General features: G+C 37.6%; 1 protein-coding gene across 1 annotated transcript in view; it reads left to right on the plus strand.

Moving 5' to 3' along the window:
- The first annotated feature begins 527 nt into the window (after positions 1-527).
- LOC127447283 (dedicator of cytokinesis protein 9-like) overlaps positions 528-20,800 on the plus strand; it is a 151,923-nt gene continuing 131,650 nt past the window's right edge. The window contains exon 1 of the mRNA XM_051709060.1: positions 528-902. Coding sequence (XP_051565020.1) covers positions 786-902 — 117 coding nt within the window. The 5' untranslated portion in view covers positions 528-785. The remainder of the gene's footprint in view (positions 903-20,800) is intronic.

A 20,800-nucleotide genomic window follows, 5' to 3' on the forward strand; every position in this document is an offset into this window, starting at 1 on the left:
CTTGTGCTGTTTACTAGAGAGGATTTCCTCACACTCGCTTAGCGAGTAATGCGGTGCTCTAATAAGATTTCAACACAGTATCTCCCCCTCTCTGAGGTAGCCTACTTTTTTATTGCCATGAAAAGAGATTCCTTTGATGTCTACAAGTGAAATTATTAAGGCATTTCAAGGTCTAAATGTTTTTTGGCTAATGAAATAATGTATATCCCTAAATATTCTGTAGTTTACGCAAGTATTTGATTAGACAATTTTCGGCGAATTAACTAATAATACTATGGCGAAGGCTAGGCTAAGTAGTAATTGTCATGGTGAGGTAGAGCCCAATCCTCCAATTGCAAAGGCTTGGTTCATGAATATTAATATAATTTGATGACGTCGTTGGCAACCTTCCTATCGATGGCTTAGCTCATGAATATAAACAAGCAATCCTTCGCCGTAGTAGGATTCTGAAGAGGGGAGGGAGTTTAAACTCGACGAGATTACGCCTAATTCCTGCCGCAGCGTGTTAAACCTACCGCTAAACACAAACGGACATGGGACCATGACAGCACGGGAAAGTGACCCATTTAGACCGCCAAAACTTCCCGGAGAACCTAAACTACTGGAAACATGGACTAAAGGATCTGTCACATGTATTTTAACATGATATTTTATGGCAGGACAAGCAGAAGCCCTTGCAAAGGTGCGCGTTTGTAGTCGGGACAGCGGAGAAAACTGACTTTGAATGTTTATAACTTTATTTATTTAACTCTCTTGTGGAATTTAATGAAAGTTTATAGTCAGAAATGTCATTCATGGTTCATGCGGAGACGCGTAAATTCACACGCGGTCTCAGTAAACCGGGCACGGCGGCGGAGCTGCGGCAGAGCGTCTCGGAGGCGGTCAGGACGTCGGTGTTTATGGTAAGTTCTGTATGTCCGTTGCGCTCTCAGTGCTGTGGTGTACGAATTGGACTTCTACCTTAAAGTTTATGGGTTTGAACCCCTGCTGCGCTGACCCGTGAACTATCAAGTAAGATGCTTAACCCAAGATTACTCCACGGGGACTAACCCTGCAAATAAGTGACATTTTAGATACTGTAAAAGTGAATCCTCATTATTAGTATGCCATCTTGACTTGTTGAATTGGGGTTTTAGGTCAGCATTGACTATGTCTGCAAACTGCATGGTCCATACATGCTTTAGAGATGTGTGCTGTGATTTAACTTTCAAAACGTATAGAAATGTGCTCTTCACAGTCAGCCAGACTGATGGATTCTGTTATAATATATATTCATATATTTCTACTGTATGTAAACTGTGCACACTATGCAAATTGGCCAAATTACAATGTACGCAATAGAGCACACTGCACAGATTATTGTATCCAGCACTGCAATGTGAACCGGTATCAGCTCTTATTTTTAACCTTTTTTAAACCTTTTTTCTTGACTCAATTTTTTGATCAGACCGGCAAAAGGTTTTACGCAGACATTCTTACCCAAAATTCAGTAAAAAAATGTCACAATAACAATTTGATTTACAACATAAGTAAACATGCAGCATACATAGGTCACGATGCACAAACAAAGTAGCCTAAACCTTTGAAACATTTAGCATTTCATAATGTACACATACTATTTGTTAAAATATTAGGTAGTATTTAGTGTGTACTATGCAGTAAGCAATGCATTTATAGTATTCCAATCCAAAGCCAAAGGGGCCTTTTTTCTCTCTTGTTCAAACACACTTTTGTTTCATCTGCACTGCTTTTCAGTTGTTTCTCTATGTAAATATGCACTAGACAAACTTCTTTGACCATAGCACTGCATCAGACTGTTTAGCCACAGGCTTACTTGTATTGTGTCACAATTTGTGATTCCATTGTTGTCAGATCATACTGCCGATTTGAAAGAAGTTATTTGATCGTAATCTTGACCAAATACTTTGGAGATTTCTATCTTTCTACATCCAGGTAAATAGGAGCTGTACTTTGACTTGCCTTGAAAGGGAATTTGACTGCATCTTACTGTTTTTTTAGCATGTCACGCAAGGTCCAGTTAAAAGAACTTAAACTTTTTAAAACTCATTTCAAGACACTATCGGGGCTCATGTACTATTCATACTAAAAGTATGCGCATGCACCCAAGTCCGATTTTGCGTACGCACAAGTTTTCAGATTTATAAATCAGTTGGTATGCCTTAACCTGTGCAAATTTTCCTTTATGCCAGTTAGCTGAGGATTGTGCTTACATGCATGCACCTCATTCCCCCGAAATAACCATATATGGAGCGAACCACACCTGTTTTTACTATGCATAACCTCATCTACATATTACCATATGCATATTGCCATCCAGACACGTGACACTACTGTGTTTAATGGTACGAGAAAATGGAAGATAAAAACACTGAAGCCTACGTGTTGCATGTGAATAGATGCTGCTGGGCAATTTCACGAAAATGTCAACCATACCATGGAAAAATGGCGATTTCAGTCTTATTTCAATTCATCATGCGGCCTTGATGGGTATTATAATGTAATATGATATATCTCAGAGGTCGAAGTTTGCAGATTTTAAAGCGTTTTGGATGGTTTCCCCTCATGATGTAAGTGCCGCTTTCACAACCGTCACGTCCGTAATGAAGAGATGTCACATCCGCAACGCCGGTTTTTCCCCATTTATGTGAAAACGACAATTAATAAAATTTTTATATTACTTGTTCTTAGGAGTGCCAATTCTTCTACATTCTGTGGATATTATTATTTCTGGATTGTGCATTTGAATTCACAGAGTTTTTACAAAGTGCGTGGTCACCCAAAAACATGTCCATTTTTGCCACATCCGTAACACAAGCTAATTTCCCAATCTAAACTGGAATCTCTCCAGATCCTTCAAATTCTGAGGTCCATGCTGGTGGATTCTATTCTTCAGTTCACCCCACAGGTGTTCTAAGGGGTTCAGGTCAGGGGACTGGGATGGCCATGGCAGAACCTTGATTTTGTGTTCAGTGAACTATTTTTGTGTTGATTTTAATGTTTGTTTTGGATCGTTGTCCTGATGGAAGATCCAACCACAGCCCATTTGAATCTTTCTGGCAGAGGCAGTCAGGTTTTGATTTTTAATCTGTTGGTATTTGATAGAGTCCATGATGCCATGAATCCGAACAAGATGCCCAGGACCTCTGGCATAAAAACAACCCCACAACATTAAAGATACACCATATTTTACCATGGGCTTGGAGTACTTTTCCATATGGCTACCTCTCTGTGTGTGCCAAACCCATCTCTGGTGTTTGCTGCCAAAAAGCTCTATTTTTGTTTTATCTGCCCATAGAACCCGGTCACATTTTAAGTTCCAGTAGTGTCTGGCAAACTGAAGATGCTTGAGTTTGTTGTTGGATTAGAGCAGAGGCTTTTTTCTTGAAACCGTCCCAAACAGTTTGTGGTGATGTAGGTGATGTCTGGTTGTAGTTTAAGAGACTTTCTGAACCCAAGACCCAACTAATTTCTGCAATTCTCCAGCTGTGGTCCTTGGAGAATTTTTGGCCAATCAAACCATCCTCCTTACCGTACATGGAGACAGTATAGACACACATCCTCTTCCAGGCCGATTCGTAACACCTCCAGTTTATTGGAACTTCTTAATTATTGCCCTGATGGTAGAAATGGGCATTTTCAATGCTTTAGCTATTTTCTTATAGCCATTTCCCATTTTGTGAAGCTCAACAACATTTTGCTGCACATCATATCTGTATTATTTGGTCTTACCCATTGTGATGGATGACTAAGGGAATTTTGCCTGTGTGTTTCCTAATATTTATACCCCTGTGAAACAGGAAGTCATGACTGAACAATTTTATGTTCCTAGTCACCCAGGTGTACTAAAAATATTAAAATATGTATGGGAATATACTGCAGATATATTTTAATGGTAAGAATTTCTAGGGGTGCCAATAATTGTCAGATGTGTTTTGGAGAAATATATTTATTTAATTAGGAGATTCCGCCCCATTTCAATTAGTTTGCTTCAATTAAAGGTTAGATTTTTGTGAGTATTTTGAATGATAAATCAAGATAAAACATACCAAGGGTGCCAATATTTTTGGCTACAACTGTATATTAAGAGTTGTTAGAGAATATATCTTATTTTATTATAAGTTTCTCATTCTCACAATTTGAATTAAGCATAAACCTAACCTAACGTGCAATTTTGCTTCTTAGTTAATTTATAAAAAATGTTTTAGGATGTTTTTATAGATCCTTATAAATTAGTTTTTTTTCTGTAAGTATATATATATATATTATACATTTGTGTTCAAAAGTTTGCATACCCTTGGAGAATTGGTAATATATGTACCATTTTTAAAGAAAACATGAGTGAGCAGGCAAAACACATTTCTTTTATTTCTTATGGGATTCATATTCAACTGTAGGTTATAACAGAATGGCACAATCAAACATGGCAACAAATAAAAAAATGAAATGACCCCTGTTCAAAAGTCTGCATACCCTTAGTTCTTAATACTGTGTATTGCCCCCTTTAGCATCAATGACAGCGTTCAGTCTTTTGTAATAGTTGTCTATGAGGCTCCAAATTGTTGCAAGTGGTATAGCTGCCCATTCGTCTTGGCAAAATGCCTCCAGGTCATGCAAAATCTTTGGTCGTCTTGCATGAACCACACGTTTGAGATCTCCCCAGAGTGGCTCGATGATATTAAGGTCAGGAGACTGTGATGGCCACTCCAGAACCTTCACCTTTTTCTGCTGTAACCACTGGAGGGTCAACTTGGCCTTGTGCTTAGGGTCATTGTCGTGCTGGAAAGTCCAAGAGCGTCCCATGCGCAGCTTTCGTGCAGAAGAATGCAAATTGTCTGCCAGTATTTTCTGATAACATGCTGCATTCATCTTGCCATCGATTTTTTACAAGATTCCCTGTGCCTTTAGAGCTCATACACCCCCAAAACATCAGTGAGCCACCACCATGCTTCACAGTGGGGATGGTATTCTTTTCACTATAGGCCTTGTTGACCCCTCTCCAAACATAGCACTTATGGTTGTGACCATAAAGCTCTATTTTGGTCTTGTCACTCCAAATTACAGTGTGCCAGAAGCTGTGAGGCGTGTCAAGGTGTTGTCGGGCATATTGTAACAGGGCTTTTTTGTGGCATTGGCTTCTTTCTGGCAACTCGACCATGCAGCTCATTTTTGTTCAAGTGTCGTCGTATTTTGCTCCTTGAAACAACCACACCGTCTTTTTCCAGAGCAGCCTGTATTTCTCCTGAGGTTACCTGTGGGTTTTTCTTTGTATCCTGAACAATTCTTCTGGCAGTTGTGGCTGAAGTCTTTCTTGGTCTACCTGACCTTGGCTTAGTATCAAGAGATCCCTGAATTTTCCACTTCTTAAGTGATTGAACAGTACTGACTGGCATTTTCAAGGCTTTGGATATCTTTTTATATCCTTTTCCATCTTTATAAACTTCCGTTACCTTGTTATGCAGGTCTTTTGACAGTTCTTTTCTGCTCCCCATGGCTCAGTATCTAGCCTGCTCAGTGCATCCACGTGAGAGCTAACAAACTCATTGACTATTTATACACAGACACTAATCGCAATTTAAAAAGCCACAGGTGTGGGAAATTAACCTTTAATTGCCATTTTAAACCTGTGTGTGTCACCTTGTGTGTCTGTAACAAGGCCAAACATTCAAGGGTATGTAAACTTTTGATCAGGGCCATTTGGGTGATTTCTGTTATCATTATGATTTAAAAAGGAGCCAAACAACTATGTGATAATAAATGGCTTCATATGATCACTATCCTTAAATAAAAGACAGTTTTTTTTGCATGATCAGTCATATTTTCAAAATCAATGCCAACATTTCACAATTTCTGCCAGGGTATGCAAACTTTTGAGCACAACTGTATATATTTTAGTTTACCTGACGGCATCGGATCGCAGCTTTAAAAAAAAAAAAAAAAAAGAAATAAAACGTGTAAGCTTATCTTTTGTTTTATATTTGACTTATTTCTAACACAACTATGAAAAACAGCAATGACAATTTTTAGTATGTTTTTCTTTACCAAGAACAGATTTATCATTGTGTTTTGGGTCAGAATTATCAGTAAATGGGGCAGGCAGGACTTTTTATGCTTATGTGGTGGGCCAGGAACTGAACTCCACTCACACACTTACATTCCTGCATGAAACATGTAAGTATAGTGTGAAATGCGACTCTGTGTTTGTAGTATAATGGAGAGATTGTGGCACATTTGTATGGTTTATGCTCTGACAGTCCTCTGAACACAAATGTATTCTGTGTTCAGCTTGAGGGAGATCCACAGATATGTGTTTAGGCGTGTAAATATGTTTTTCATTCATATTCTACTTCATCTAGAATCAGCTGTTCAGTTTGATTTCAGTCTAACCCACTCTGCTCTGTGTGGCAGACAGTGGCATAGATTTCATCCTCTGTCAGATGTTTGAGAGAGGATGAGGTTTTATGTTATATTATGTGTTTGGGTTGAATTCAAAATGAGAAGCAATGTGTAAATATCACAAACAATTTTAAATTGTGCAGTTTTCTAATGCAAGTTGATTTATGATTCAGTCCTTTGGGGCTTATTATCTGGCTGGACTTTTACTTAAGTTTTCGACTAATCATGGACTTTGTTCAGGTCAGCATTAGGCACTTATAGTGGCTTTGGAAAACAAAACAAAAACTTGTCCAGGAGAGTTATGTTTACCACCAGCAGTTTAAAAACTGAAGCAAATATTTTGAGTTTATATAGTCTGAAATAGTCATTACATAAGCAGATCTGATAAAAAAAAAAAATACTACCATGAAATGAACTCTGTGTGTTGTGAATAGATTTTAAATCATGTTGGCACATCAAATATGTGATGTTATCATAAGCTGGCATGTATTTGGAATGTGCTGAAATCATCCAGGCTTTCTTTGCTCCTCCCTCTGTGCCCTTGAACCAGTAATAAATCTACACATCGACTCCTCCAACACACACCCACACCAGCTTGTCTTATGACATCAACACATTAAATGTAGCCCCTCCTCCAAACCCTAACCTGTGAAAACACGCAGAAACCTGTGAAAATTGGATCAGTCTTGATGTTGATAATCTTGATTTATTCATACGTACATGAGCACCTAGAATTCTATACAACATACAGTGGCCCTAAAAAGTATTGTGACACTTTCTGGTTGCCAAACGTTAGTGGAACATGTTCATAGTTAATGTGCTGAACTACACCTGTGGTATACCCTGATTGGATATTTATGAGGGAACTGACTTCATACATCCACTAAAATCACCTTGAATGCAGTCATTGCAAAACTGGCTCAGAAAAGTGAAGTTAGTTCTGAGAAAAGGTCTGGCATCATTTGTTTGCAGATGCCACTTGGGTTGATATTTGGTTATCTAATGCAATGCAATTCAAAAAAATGTATGTGTCCAAGTACTTTCTTGGAGCTTAAATAGTTAAATAAATCATGAGTAATGAGGCGGTGTGTTGTAGCACACCACCTCTTGGTACAAGCCCTCAAGGAGTGAGTCATGATTTATCACCATTGAGCCCTCGTGCAAGACACCTAAGCCCAGATGTCTTCAGGGGGCTTGACCCTGTAAGAAGTGTACAAGAAGTTTCTTTGGATAAAAGTATCTGTTAAATTACTACACTGAAAACCCTAAAAAGTTGACTCTACTCATTTGATTGAGTAAATTCATTCCCTCAATTTAACAGAGTAAAGTGGTCTTCAAAACTTGTGTAATTAAGTTAAATTAGCTTGGTGTTCATACAGAATGAACTTAACTATTTAAGTTAATGTTACTAGATGCAAGTAGGCTTTTTAAGCATTGTTGTTTCTTAATCATTTTTATTGAATTTACTCAAATTTAGATCATACAATAATACAGTGCTTTGAAAAAGATTATAACTGATTCTAGGTGAATCAAAAAAAAAAAAAAACTAAAACGTAATCCTCCACAGAAATGCATACATTATATGCCTATACTTAAGTAGCACATGCACAAGGAGAACTAAGTTAGAGTTAACAGTGTCCAACTTGACCAAATGTGACACTGATCAGTCGAACTATTTGCAACAACAACATAAATACAACAAAAGACCTAAAACATCTATGAATTCTTAATAACAACTAGAGGTCAACTGATAGTGGATTTTACTGATAACTAAGTTGGGCAGTACCTGTCAATAGCCGATTAATCAACCGATAGTTTTTAAAATTGATAATGAATGAAAAAAATAACACTTGGAGTAAAATAGTGCTGAAATTTATTAGAAAAATAAACAGTACTGACTGAACCATGAAAATGTATTGTACTTTTTTAAATGAAATTTTTAAATTGATGTTGTTAGTACATAAACCATTCTGCACCATTATATTATTGCATAGAACATTCCTATCCTGGTTGTTAAAAAAGAGCATTTCATTTTCAACTAATGTGCATAATTGGGGGGGGGACGCTTCAATAGGCAGTTCACATGTGTTGCACTGATGCCACAGTGTACTAATCCAGACTCAAGCTTCATAATAGAGAAATACCACATTGTTTATTATTCAGTACAGTTGTATGTAGAGTAGCAATATTCCCAGATAACAGTGGTATTTGGCTGAACTCGGTGGTGAAGCGGCTCAGACTATGAGCCCAGGCCAGGGGCTGTTCAAACAGATGGAACACAACAGACTGGAACCGAACGTGAGAATCTCGAGACAGCAGTTTTATGATGTGTCCAAGGAAAAATGTGTCTAATTAAAGTCTTCCTTGATCTGTTCACCCGGCTCTCGCTTTATCCCTCTCCCTGCTCAATGGTGTTTAGGAAAGAGGGGGCATAACTAAATCTATGGCTCAGTCTCGTGGAAGTTAGAACGGTTAAAATCGCTTACAGCACTTTTAAGACAACTTAAGGTTTTACAGTTTACTTACTAGGAATGCCAGTGTTTCTGGATGCACTCAAAAAGTCATCACCCTTACTTAATTTAATTATAGAATTGTTTTTACAAGAAATTTAATGTTCTTCATTCAGATTAAGTCAGTTTCATTGAGCCAACATAATACAGCAGAAGTATGTCAAATTAATTTACTATAGTAGTTTTAATTCAATTAGGTTCGCCAAACTCAATTCACTAAGGTTTATTTAATTAATTTTCTTGTGTAATATGATAAACGTAATTTATTTTAAGCAGATGCTATTTACACCCCAGTGCAAAAAGTGGCAATTTTTTTTGCACACCATCCCTGGTACAAATAATGTTAGATGCTGTTTGCACCCCAGTGCAAATAGTGGCAGATACTATTTTCACCACTTATTAAATATTAATGGTATAGGGGCATCACTGCAGTGTGTTTGTGTTTGAGTCCCACAGACTACCCCAACCTCTGCCTCTAAACCTGGGTTTACTACAGTAACCATAGTATCACCCTGGTATTTTGTAGTAAAATCATAGTAACCACAAAATTAAACATGGTTACTATATAAACACAATATTACTGTAGTAACAACATTGTTAATTGCATCAAATGGTTTCTGCCTAAAACATGGTAACTACAATATTACTATAATAAAACTACCTTTTATATTAATTTTCATGTATTATTATAAGTAGTATTAAAGAAAACTGTAAGAGAGGAGTCAGGAAACAGAATGGAGAGTGCGTTAAATGTGGAAAAAAAAAAACTTCAGCATTACAGACACTCTTTTTTAAATACCAATATAACAGAACATTAAACATTAACAAATCTCCTCCTATTCTCATGTTGCACAAAAATGCATAAAATAACTTTAAACATCTGTTCTCACTATAAAGTCCCATGCAAAGCATGCTGGGAAATGAAAATCCCCCACCCAGTTTCATCAATTATGTTTCAACACCACAAAAAGTATTTATGTTGTCACAACTCAAATGGATTAAGTAAACTTCCATTTTACAAATTTAAATGGCTAGAACCCAGTAAAAAAAATTAAAAAGTTGTGACAAAATGTTCTAGAATTGTGTTGGCTTAGTTTATTTAAATTAAGGAACTAGAACAAGCAGCAAAAATCATTTTTTGAGTGTACAGCGACCATGTGTAACGGATCTGTTGTAGAACTAACATTGACGTTGATGAACTTGGCTGTTTGTCCACACAGCATGTGTTTATGACATCTAAACAGCGGTGTGTTGCTGTTCTATTGTCTGTGTGATGCTGTTAATGGTGGGAGCGAGATGGGCAGGACGAGGGACTGGTCCCTCTGCCAGCATTAAAACAGTACTGTTAGAATGACCTCCAAGGCATTTCCTTCCTCATAAACACACACGCACAGATCACATTACAGCTGCCCAAAGACACAGATAAGAGCTGTAGGTAAAGCTGGTCTTCAGTGCTGGCAGGGACAGCACAGACACAGAGAGATTGTTTCTAATATTGAGGAGCATGGTATGGTTAAGATTGGATTAAGCCTCTTATAGCCCAAGCATGTGATGGATTTTATTCTGCATTGTTTAGGGGTCAGGGTTTAATATGTACAGTATTACAGGCTGAAATTGACTTGGCTACTAAATCTGTTCTAATAAAAACGAGCAGACTTAAAAATGCACATAAGAGTGGCCCCAAAAGTTTAGAAACTTAAGACACGAATGGTCTTTGCAGTATATAACATCTACTGTAATGACATTCAGACATTTTTAAGTGTGACTTAAGTTTACAAATTATATAAAAAGATTTATATATTATAACATTTATATAAATAAAATAACATAATATTCTCAAATCATAGCTATTCATACAAGCAATTCAAAAGGTTTGATTTTGGAGAAATGAACACTAAACTGTGAATTATTCAAATCACGTTTATCTGAATATCAGCATAATATCATATGTTGTATCTGTATATATTTAAATATATCAAGCATATCATTTTTTGGATGCCTATATATAAAAAAAAAAAAAAAGAAAAGAAAAAACAGATTTTTGTCTTTAATATGGGAATCACATTTTTTTATTAGCTCAATTTTTACACTCTCCATGCATGAAAGTGTGTGTGTGTGTTTACTTGACAGAATAACAGTGGATCATTTATTGTAGGAAGATGTAGTATTTAAATGTGGTTTAGTATAGCCGTTCTGTACTTGGTATCGAACCACAATCTTTCTGTATGTAAATGACTGAGCGTGTGTACATGCAGTTTTGTTTGGTATATCTCACAAAACCTGTTGTGAACATGTCTAGGTCATATTTCACCAGAAATCAAAACAAAGATATATAAGAAGTATTTTGCATGAAGAAAATTAAGCCTTTTTACGACTGTTAATATTTTTTGGATTTGTGTCATTATTTTATGACAGTTAAGTCAAGTCATTTTTATTTGTATAGTGCCTTTCACAACACACATCATTTCAAAGCAGTTTAACAGGAAATCATGCATTAACAGAAAATGAAACTGTAATATATATAAAGTCTTAGAGTGATCAATGTGTAGTTTGATCAAATATGATTGTAAAATATGTATAGAAACATATTTATTGTATTTAGAACCCCAGTGAGCAAGCTGAAGGTGACAAAACTCCATAAGATAACTAAGAAAATATCCTTGGGATAAACCAGGCTCACTGTGGGGGCCAGTTCCCCTCTGGCTAAACAACATGAATATAATGCCAATATTAGTTATTTGTGTGCAGTGCAATTACATTTGTAAATTAAGTAAGTGTTAAGGTCCAGTGTTTAAAAAAAATATATATATTTTTTATGAACTTCAAGATTAATGACTAATGTCTTTGAAGTCCATCCTGGACTGACTGCAGAAGTTCACATAGATGCATTGTCCTTTGTTAGTTGGCTGATGAAGGCTTTTGTTGGCAAGTAAATGATAGTCTATGTATTTCAAGAGTGTAGTCTATCAATAGACAAATGTGATGCAGGCAGAGATCAATGAGGTGCATCACAGTTCAAGCAGCAGGTCATTTCGGTTAAGTTTGGTGGGGTCCATCTTAAGTCCAAGGTTCAGGCAGTGGCATATGAAGTATCCGATGTCTTACAGTTGGAGTTGGCATCAGTTCATCCTCTGAAGTCAAAAGACTGAAGTGATGTCTGGCTAGCACCGGCTGTAGTTTGTCGTCATCACTCAGCGACACCTAGAATTGGAGTCCAACACCAAGCAGGAACAGAGCTGGATCTGGCTGGCTCTGGGAATATGTGAATCCTGAGGTTGAGACATGGAAACAAATAGAATAATATTAGTGCATTTATTATTCTCCACCTTATTCTCATTAGCATAAACCAAAAATATACAGCACTTAAATTTAAAGTATGTGTACATCATGGTAGTATTTGTTGTACTGCCTTTTATTTTATGTTGGTTGAAATCATTGTGTCAGGTTTTCATTGCTGTATTATTAAAAATTAAGCATCCAAACGCATTGCCCTAATTACAATTGTGGAGGAAAATGTGCTAAATTGCCATGAAAATCATGTCACAATGCAAAAAATCTTAATGGTCAGAAAAATTGACTTTAAATAGATAGATATTTGGGGGTGAAATGAACCTGATTTCTTAATAAACAACTATTTCTTAAGTAGGTACAACACACAACAGAAAAAATGGGTGTGACAAGTGTGACTGATTTGAATAAGGGAAAGGGCAGTTGTTAAAATGCCATTTAGCCTAATTTCTATCCTCAATCTTTCTTTGATCCTGGAGCATTAAAGGTTGACAAAGACATAATTGTTTCTGAAATACATTGTCACATTTTAGGTTTAGAGGTGTGTTAAAGCTCTTACCTTAACTTTAAACTGATCCATTTGTGTACAGCAGAAGAACTTTTAATCATTATAACAATTTTTATATTTAACTAACTTCTGTTTTGGTTGAGGCATTAATGCTTGTTAATGAAAATGGTAATGTTGACACTATATTCTCTATGATGCACATATAAACTACCTCACATTCTTTATTTAAGATGTCTGTTTTTGCATTTGTATATGCCTTTTTGTGATTGTTTTCCTATGTAAACATGTGCTTGATGGCCACTTTGACTGAATACATTAACATGTTAAATTTACAACCCTTGTAGATAAGACCCATTAAGACTAAATACGAGACAGATTTGTAAGACAAAAAAATTTCACCCCTTTACAGTTCTGCAAACATGTTTATTTTGGTTTACTGCATGGATATTTCAGCATTTAGCTGTCAATGCATGAGATTAATATATTTACATGTATATATTATAGAAAAGATAGCTGGCTCTGTAAGATAAAGCACAGAAGTGACTAAGTTGTTTCTGCGACAGCTTCAGCGCTCTCTCCGACGCAGTGTGTATTCGTCAGTGTCTGAATTCACTCACTCATTTCGTTCACTCCTATAGTGCACTCACTGCCTTTCACAATAGTGTACGAGTGAACAAGTGAACGATTACCGACAAAATCTGTCTTGTTGACTGTCTGGTGGTTTGGCGCAGTTGATGTATGTGGATTTCCCTCAGAAATATTTTATTGTGCAAGACCTGGCAAGGGTTTAGTTTCGACTTGTCTCAGAAATACAGTCTTAAGCCAGGATCATTCCTCCCCCTCTCTTGAGTGGAAGAGTTTGCAAAAGTTTGCCTGGTTAGTGACATCTTTGAAACTAAGATACTTAGAGTTTTGTTTGAGGTACTTCGTAGCAAATAAACTAGATAACCACGAGCAGAACTGTAGGCCTATATTCCAGTCGTGTTTGTGAAATCTAATAGTATAGCTCCCTGTGCACTTTACTCCCTGCCATTTTGAGTAGTGTTTGACGCATATCCATTGCAATAAACGTCCTTTATCCCAGAGTCCTGACCCCCTATGGATAGCGGTTCATAAACCCCAGCAGTTAACAAAATATTACAAGCAGTTACCATTCACATCCCTAGTAGCAACATCCACACCCTAAAACTGAGTTCAGCCCTGACTCACAGAGACGGTGAGCATGAGAGAGAGATCATTCGCCCTCCAGCACCTCTGCTGACTGTCTCACAGACAGGATGAAACAAAGACCTGTACAGGAGTCATTTCCTTATGTATACACACACAAACCTACACACATTTAAACATATGCACAAGACGCATTAAAGGAATGTTCTGGGTTCAGTGGAAGTTAAACTTCATTGATCTGTGGCATGCTGTCAATTACCACAGACAACAATTTCAACTTGGTCCCTCATAACAAACAAATGTGCTGATTGCATTTTAGGACTGCACGATTTGGACAAAAATGTATGTTGCGATAATTTTGAAAAATATTGCGGTTGCAATTTGAAATGCAATATGATAAACTGTCGAGCTTTTGGCGAAAAACTGCAGGAAGACCATAAGAGTTTCTGGTTCACAACAGCTGTATAAACTGAACCGAACTCTGAACACATCTGTCAATCTTGAGCACGAGATGGATTTGTGGAGCATGAACAGAACCACTCTGAAAATACTGAAAACACTGTATCATGAGCCTCATGCTCGCTCTTAGAATGTGTAATACATTAATACCATACAAACAGAACAAAGCTGCGCACGTAAACTTAAAGTGAGCAGTATGTGCAGACTATTTATTTAATTAATTAGATTGCAACCCTATAGGTCATATCGTGATTTCGATTTTATTTAGATTAATTGTGCAGCCCTGTTGCATGAATTCCAGAGGGTTTAAAAGCAGAAATGTCATATTTTTGTTAAAGCACTTACATTAATTATTAGGTAAACACTTCTGTATTATTGGAGCTGTAAAGTTACCCAAATCCTTTTGTGGAGGGACTACTGTTTTAGGCGGATGAACTTTAACCTTCCGCCAGTTTTGTGTTTACGATGTAATTCCTTAGTGGAATTTTCTCTATGGAAAAAAAAATCCTTCTCTAGTATCCTTGTAGTGCATTCTGAGATGCTATTATAGTCACTACAATTGTACAGAGCGGTTATCTGAGTTACTGTAGCCTTTCTGTCAGCTCAAACCAGTCTGGCCATTCTGTGCTGACCTCTCTCATCAACAAGGAGTTTCTGTCCGCAGAACTGCCACTCACTAGATGTTTTTTGTTTTGGAACCATTCTGAGTAAACTCTAGAGACTGTTGCACGTGAAAATCTTAGGAGATCAGCAGTTACAGAACCAACAATCATGCCACAGTCAATCACTGAGATCACATTATTTCATGATGGTTGATGGGAACATTAACTGAAGCTCCTGACCCGTATCTGCATGATTGTATGCATTACACTGCTGCCACACGATTGGCTAGTTAGATAATCCCATGAATAAGTAGGTGTAAAAAGTGTTCCTAATAAAGTGCTCAGTGAGTAACTTTGCACAACAAGGTCAATGAGCCATTCTGTCACACTAATCTAATATTTTCACTTTTGATACTTTCAGATCGTAACTTTCATTGCATTGGCCATTCACTTCCATTGTAATTCATTACTCTAATCATTTATTTTAACTGAGGAACGAGTTGAGAATTTATTTTGGTTATCAATGTAATGCCATAGAACACGCTTAACTTGTATTGAACCTAGAACATTCCTTTAACTTGTGCATCTCACTGAATGAATGTAAAATGAAAGTAAGTCTACCTCACTACACAGACTCCTCCTCCCTCTCTTTTTAGTGCCATGTTTGATTACTGTTTGATTCTGTGCTGGAAGTGTGTGTGTATAATCTGATAATATAGGGGCTTATGGGACAGAGTTCTAAAGGTCATGTTTACATGTTTTCCTTTTGGGTGGTTTACGAGGACATTTTTTTTTAGGTTACAAACTGGTAATTACAAGGGTATTATGCAATAAATGTGGTTTATGAAGACATTTCTAGTGTCCCTATAATACAAATAACTTAAACATACTAAATAATGTTTTATTGAAAATGTACAAATGCAGAATGTTTTTTGTGAGGTTTAGGGGTAGTGTTAGGGTTAGGGGATAGAATATATGTTTGTACAGTATAAAAATCATTATGTCTACGGAGTGTCGTCATAAGGATAGCTGCACCAACGTGTGTGTGTGTGTGTGTGTGTGTGGGCTAAGGACTACTGAATAGAAACTCTTCTTGAATGTCCATGTTTTTCACGTACCTCACATGTTAACAGCTGGCCACATCAGTGGATTCGTTGATCTGTAGTGCAAAAAATGGCCTGTGTCTAATGCTGTCTAACACTTGCTTCTTCGCATCCTGTGCCATGTCAGAGATGCGCCGACCCACTGTGTTGTCAGAGAATGGAATAGAATCAAGCTTAGAAGCTGCTGCCTCTCCTACTATCAAGGAATACATATCTTTGGCTGCCGGCAGAATCAATGTCTCTCCGATGTTATGTGCTTTGCCCACCTTGGCAATATGCAGTGCAACGTGATATGAAGCTTAAGTCGCCTTTACATTTAATTCGGAAAAACTCAGGATTTCCCGCTACCTAAGCATGCTTGATGTCAAGGTGTCTGCGGAGTTTAGCAGGTCACATGCTGTCATTAGCTAAAATATCATGACAAACGACACAAATGTCGTGGTGCATCAACTGATCCTGTCCATGTAAATCCTAAACTTAAATACTGCTCATCGTATCGTTGTCTTTTGGGTTTGACCCCTCAAACTGAAGGATTTGAATTTGATGGTCTCAGAAACCGTTCCTTTGTAATTACAGACTATTACGTCACGTCTGCTTTATTGGCAGACTTGACAAATATCAGAGACTCGTCACAAAGATTCTTGATAATGTTGTTTTTTTTTTTTTTTGCCTATTATTTTCCGTTTAAATAATTTTAAAATATAATAGTTAAACTCAATACATAAATACAGTACTGTGCAAAAGTTTTAGGCACATAAGATGTTTCACAAAAACATTTGTTTTAATATGGTTATTTATATCTTCAGCTTTAGTGTGTCAATATGAAAAATACATTTTAGACTCCCAAACAATACTTTTGCAAATAGAATATAATAGAAGAGAAGAACAGGGCGCTTTGCAAGAGATGGCATTGCCCCCACAAAACCCCCCACTGAACATCGTGTCAGTCTGAGATTACATAAAGAGACAGAAGTAATTGAGACAGCCTAAATAGATAGAAGAACTGTGGCGAATTCTCCAAGAAGCTTGGAACATCCTATCTGCCAACAACCAAGAAAAACTGTGTCCAGGTGTACCTAGGAGAATTGGTGCTGTTTTAAAGGCAAAGGTGGTCACACCGGATATTGATTTAGCTTTTTTATGTTTACTGGACTTTGTATGACATGTGTGTTCATCTATTTGCAATGTCAATTAGACTGAGGCTGAATGAGCAAATAGAGTATCTGCTATGCTATGTGTTGCTTACAGTGTTTTTGTCTTTCTATTTTTAATGTCCTTCTGAGTTTGTTTTCAGGACTACGCTCACTACAGTCAATGTTTACTCTGTGAGTGTTTGCTTTTTGTGAATTCCTGCTCACAAGGGAACACTGAGTGCTGCCCCTCTAGTCTTTTAGAGAGGAGGCTTTGGAGCTCTGTGTTCATGGATGAGTAATTTTTCTTTTTACATGAACAGTTTTGATTCTCAAGAAAATGTGAGTGGTGCTTGCCTGTCGCCCCGCCACAATGATAGGGTGGTGTGGGTGGTTGATGGAGCGTTGCTATGCACTTGCTTTACGTGGTTGATAGCACATTGTTATGGGGTTTCTAGGGTATTCTTAGGTGGTTACTTATGGGCCCAAGTAAGTGGGCCCAAGGGCCCATCCCCAAGTTTATGTGATTTTTCTGGCATCTAGATATGATCCAAACAACATGATCACACGGGAAATTGACATATTGCTTCCAGATGTTCATATACCTTAAATCAACCCCATTCTGGCTACAAGTGACATCCCCCATCAGACATTTTTGCATCAATTCATACGCGTTCACCTCTCCCTGTGGCGCTACTGATGGCGTGTTGCACAAGCATCCTCCAAGGCACGGTTCTGGTCCCACGTAAACCAGGAAGTAGTCGCATTCACATAAACAATGGTGAGTGCGATTTTATTTATAAAAAATATATATATATATTTTTGGAGGTTGTACAGTGTTTCCCCTATGATTTTTTTCAGCAGCGGTGCTGTTGTGCATGTCCACAAGCCCGCAACTCCAGACCCGTGTTAACCTGCATTGGTCAAGGAATAGCTTAAAACAGGGGGCAGGGTTAATTTGCCCTCAAATGGCCCGTGGAAAATATGGCACCAGCACCTGTTTTGGTAGCACCCATGCAAATAATATTACATGTTATGTGCACTGAAATGCACATTTGACAGTAAAGTATTGATTTTGAGGTTGGGATGCCGATGAAAATTATGATATTAACGACAGTAACATCTGTGGGGAAAAAATGAACACATAATTTTTATATGGCTAAATTTAAATATTCTGACAGTGTGTCTAAATTGGGTCTTCTTTACAGATTACTTTCATCAGGTTCCTACCAATTAAACTACAGTCATGTCTTGGAATTTCTGAAGGCATACAAAACAATTAACATTTTCCTACAATCAGAGAGCATTACAAGAGTACAGATTTTACACAGATGGAAAACTGATCACTTGGTCCATAATAATTATGAAAATGTACCATATTTCTATCGTAGTATCCATAGTTTTAAGAATTATTTTTATAATAAGACCATGGTAACCATAGGTAAAACCATGCATGGCTCCTCACTACCATGATTAGTAACTGTGGTTTCTATATAAAGCACTATGGCATTTTTTTTAATGAGAAAACAGCAGTCTAAAAACATTTAGAAACTTTTTCTGCCACATCTACCATAGTTAATAGGTACAGTTAGAGTTACTACAGTAAATCCGTAGTACATTTTCGTAAGCGTTGTGATGTGAGGATTAAAAAGCTGTCTAATTTGTTTTCTCCTGTTTTCTTTGTCAGTGCCGTTTAGAATGTGGGGACTGTTTGTTTTAAATTTGTTTCATCACAGAGACATAAGAGTTTTGCAACAGACAGTTCTGTACTGCATTCAAATGGGTTTCGCAATCCCTGCCGCACATCTCACTGGTTCACTGGTGCATTTAAATAGTCTGTGTTCGTTGGCGACCAGTCCGCGAATTACCACACCTGCTCTGTGCTCGCACTGCTCTGTCCATTGAGCTGTGTTGACAATTGATCCGTGTAGCGCTGTTTCATTCCGCCTTTGAAGAGAGCAAAATGCGCTCCAAAATGTACAGATGACCAGGGAAGGCTCATTAATATTCATGAGAAAAGTGCTAACTGATTGGTCAGTGAAACGTTGCGATCCCCTGCCATCCTACGTTTCAGAAATGAGCTCGCGGGCCACTTGAAATGAAGCGAGTTTGACACGTGTGTGTTATGCGGTGACGTCACTGAGTATGTCCCGAGCGTGTGTTTGTGTTTGTGTGTGTGTGTGTGTGGTGGGGTCTCTTTCGCAGTGTAGGAAGCGCACAGCTAACTGGGGCTGGCAAACGTTATGTTGCGTCAAGAATATTAATTGAACCATGTGGCTCTGTGCCGCTGCAAAATGCATATGGGGAAACACTGTATTTTCCCTTTAGTTAATAAAGTATGCTTTCCTGTTGACTGTATTACATCATTTACAACAAAAAATTCTAAAAGCTTTCTTTTGGTGCCACTCTGTGGACATTTCACCTCGAAACTGGAGCTCACATGTGCCCATTTGTTCTACAACATTTCCAGCTGCAGCCACTGGGGGCAGAGCTTCGAATTTCAGTAGCTTAAATCAGCTTAAATGTCGCTCTCAACCAGTTAGATTGAATACTTAACATTCCACTGTGTGTATGTGAGAGTGTTTATAGGTTGAGTATAGTGTGTATCTGTTGTGGGTATATTGTTGTTTCTCTGTGTGATTTGCTTTAAATTATTATTGATGGAATATGCTTTCAAAAAATCACCACTTTATGCAACATCAATCCTTCTTCATTCTTGGAGATTTATCTTTAGGTGGAGGCCTGACCACAACTTTTTGGAAAATAAAATAAAATGTATTATGTCAGCACTCTGCAATGCTGAATTTCCAACACCCATCTGATAAACTCCATGCTCACAGTGTTTAGATCTGTCAGATACAGCTTTTGGTTTCTGAGAGATTTGGGTTGTTTTATGATGTGGGTTATACCATAGTTTCGCAGAGCCAGACCACAAAGTCTGTTGCGTATTGTAGCTTATTCTGGCCATTTAAACAACCGTTTAAACAGGATGAGGTCATCTAACGGACATGCACAATGGCCAGCCACATTTTGCTTTTATATAATTACGTGACATATACAGGTAAATCTGTTTATGGTACCTCAAAAATAGACTGGTGTTCAACAAAGTGGTTGTTCACTCAAATATTTTTTTTTTCTTTTTATAACATGCTCTCAGCAAATCCGAGTTTCTACCAGAACTCTTATTGCACTTTATCAACATTTCCAAAAGTATCAAATCAATGTATAATCTAACGGACATTTCTAGGATACTGTACATGGAGTGTCATCTGTTTAGATTTCCACGATGGAAACCCATTACTTGTCGACCAGAGAACTTCTCTTGTGAGTGACTTGCAGTGGGACGAGCAGCTCTCTTCTGCTTCTGAGCAGACTCAAGCGCTGCATCCAAATATCCATACTTCCCTATGTAACAGTTAAAGGACGGGCAAGGAGGTGGCGGGAACCGGCTAAACAGTCAACATAAAGGTTTAATGATATAAGTGAACTTAAAACGAACAGACACACATGCAGTGCGGCCGCATGCGTCTCTCTCTCTCTCCTGGCCACGCCCTCCTCCTCGATACAACCTACTATGCCAAAAACAGTATGCCAGTGGAGTAATGTGTCCAAATCCTCA

Source organism: Myxocyprinus asiaticus, chromosome 10 (assembly GCF_019703515.2).
Source record: "Myxocyprinus asiaticus isolate MX2 ecotype Aquarium Trade chromosome 10, UBuf_Myxa_2, whole genome shotgun sequence".
In the NCBI taxonomy this organism is placed as follows: domain Eukaryota; kingdom Metazoa; phylum Chordata; class Actinopteri; order Cypriniformes; family Catostomidae; genus Myxocyprinus; species Myxocyprinus asiaticus.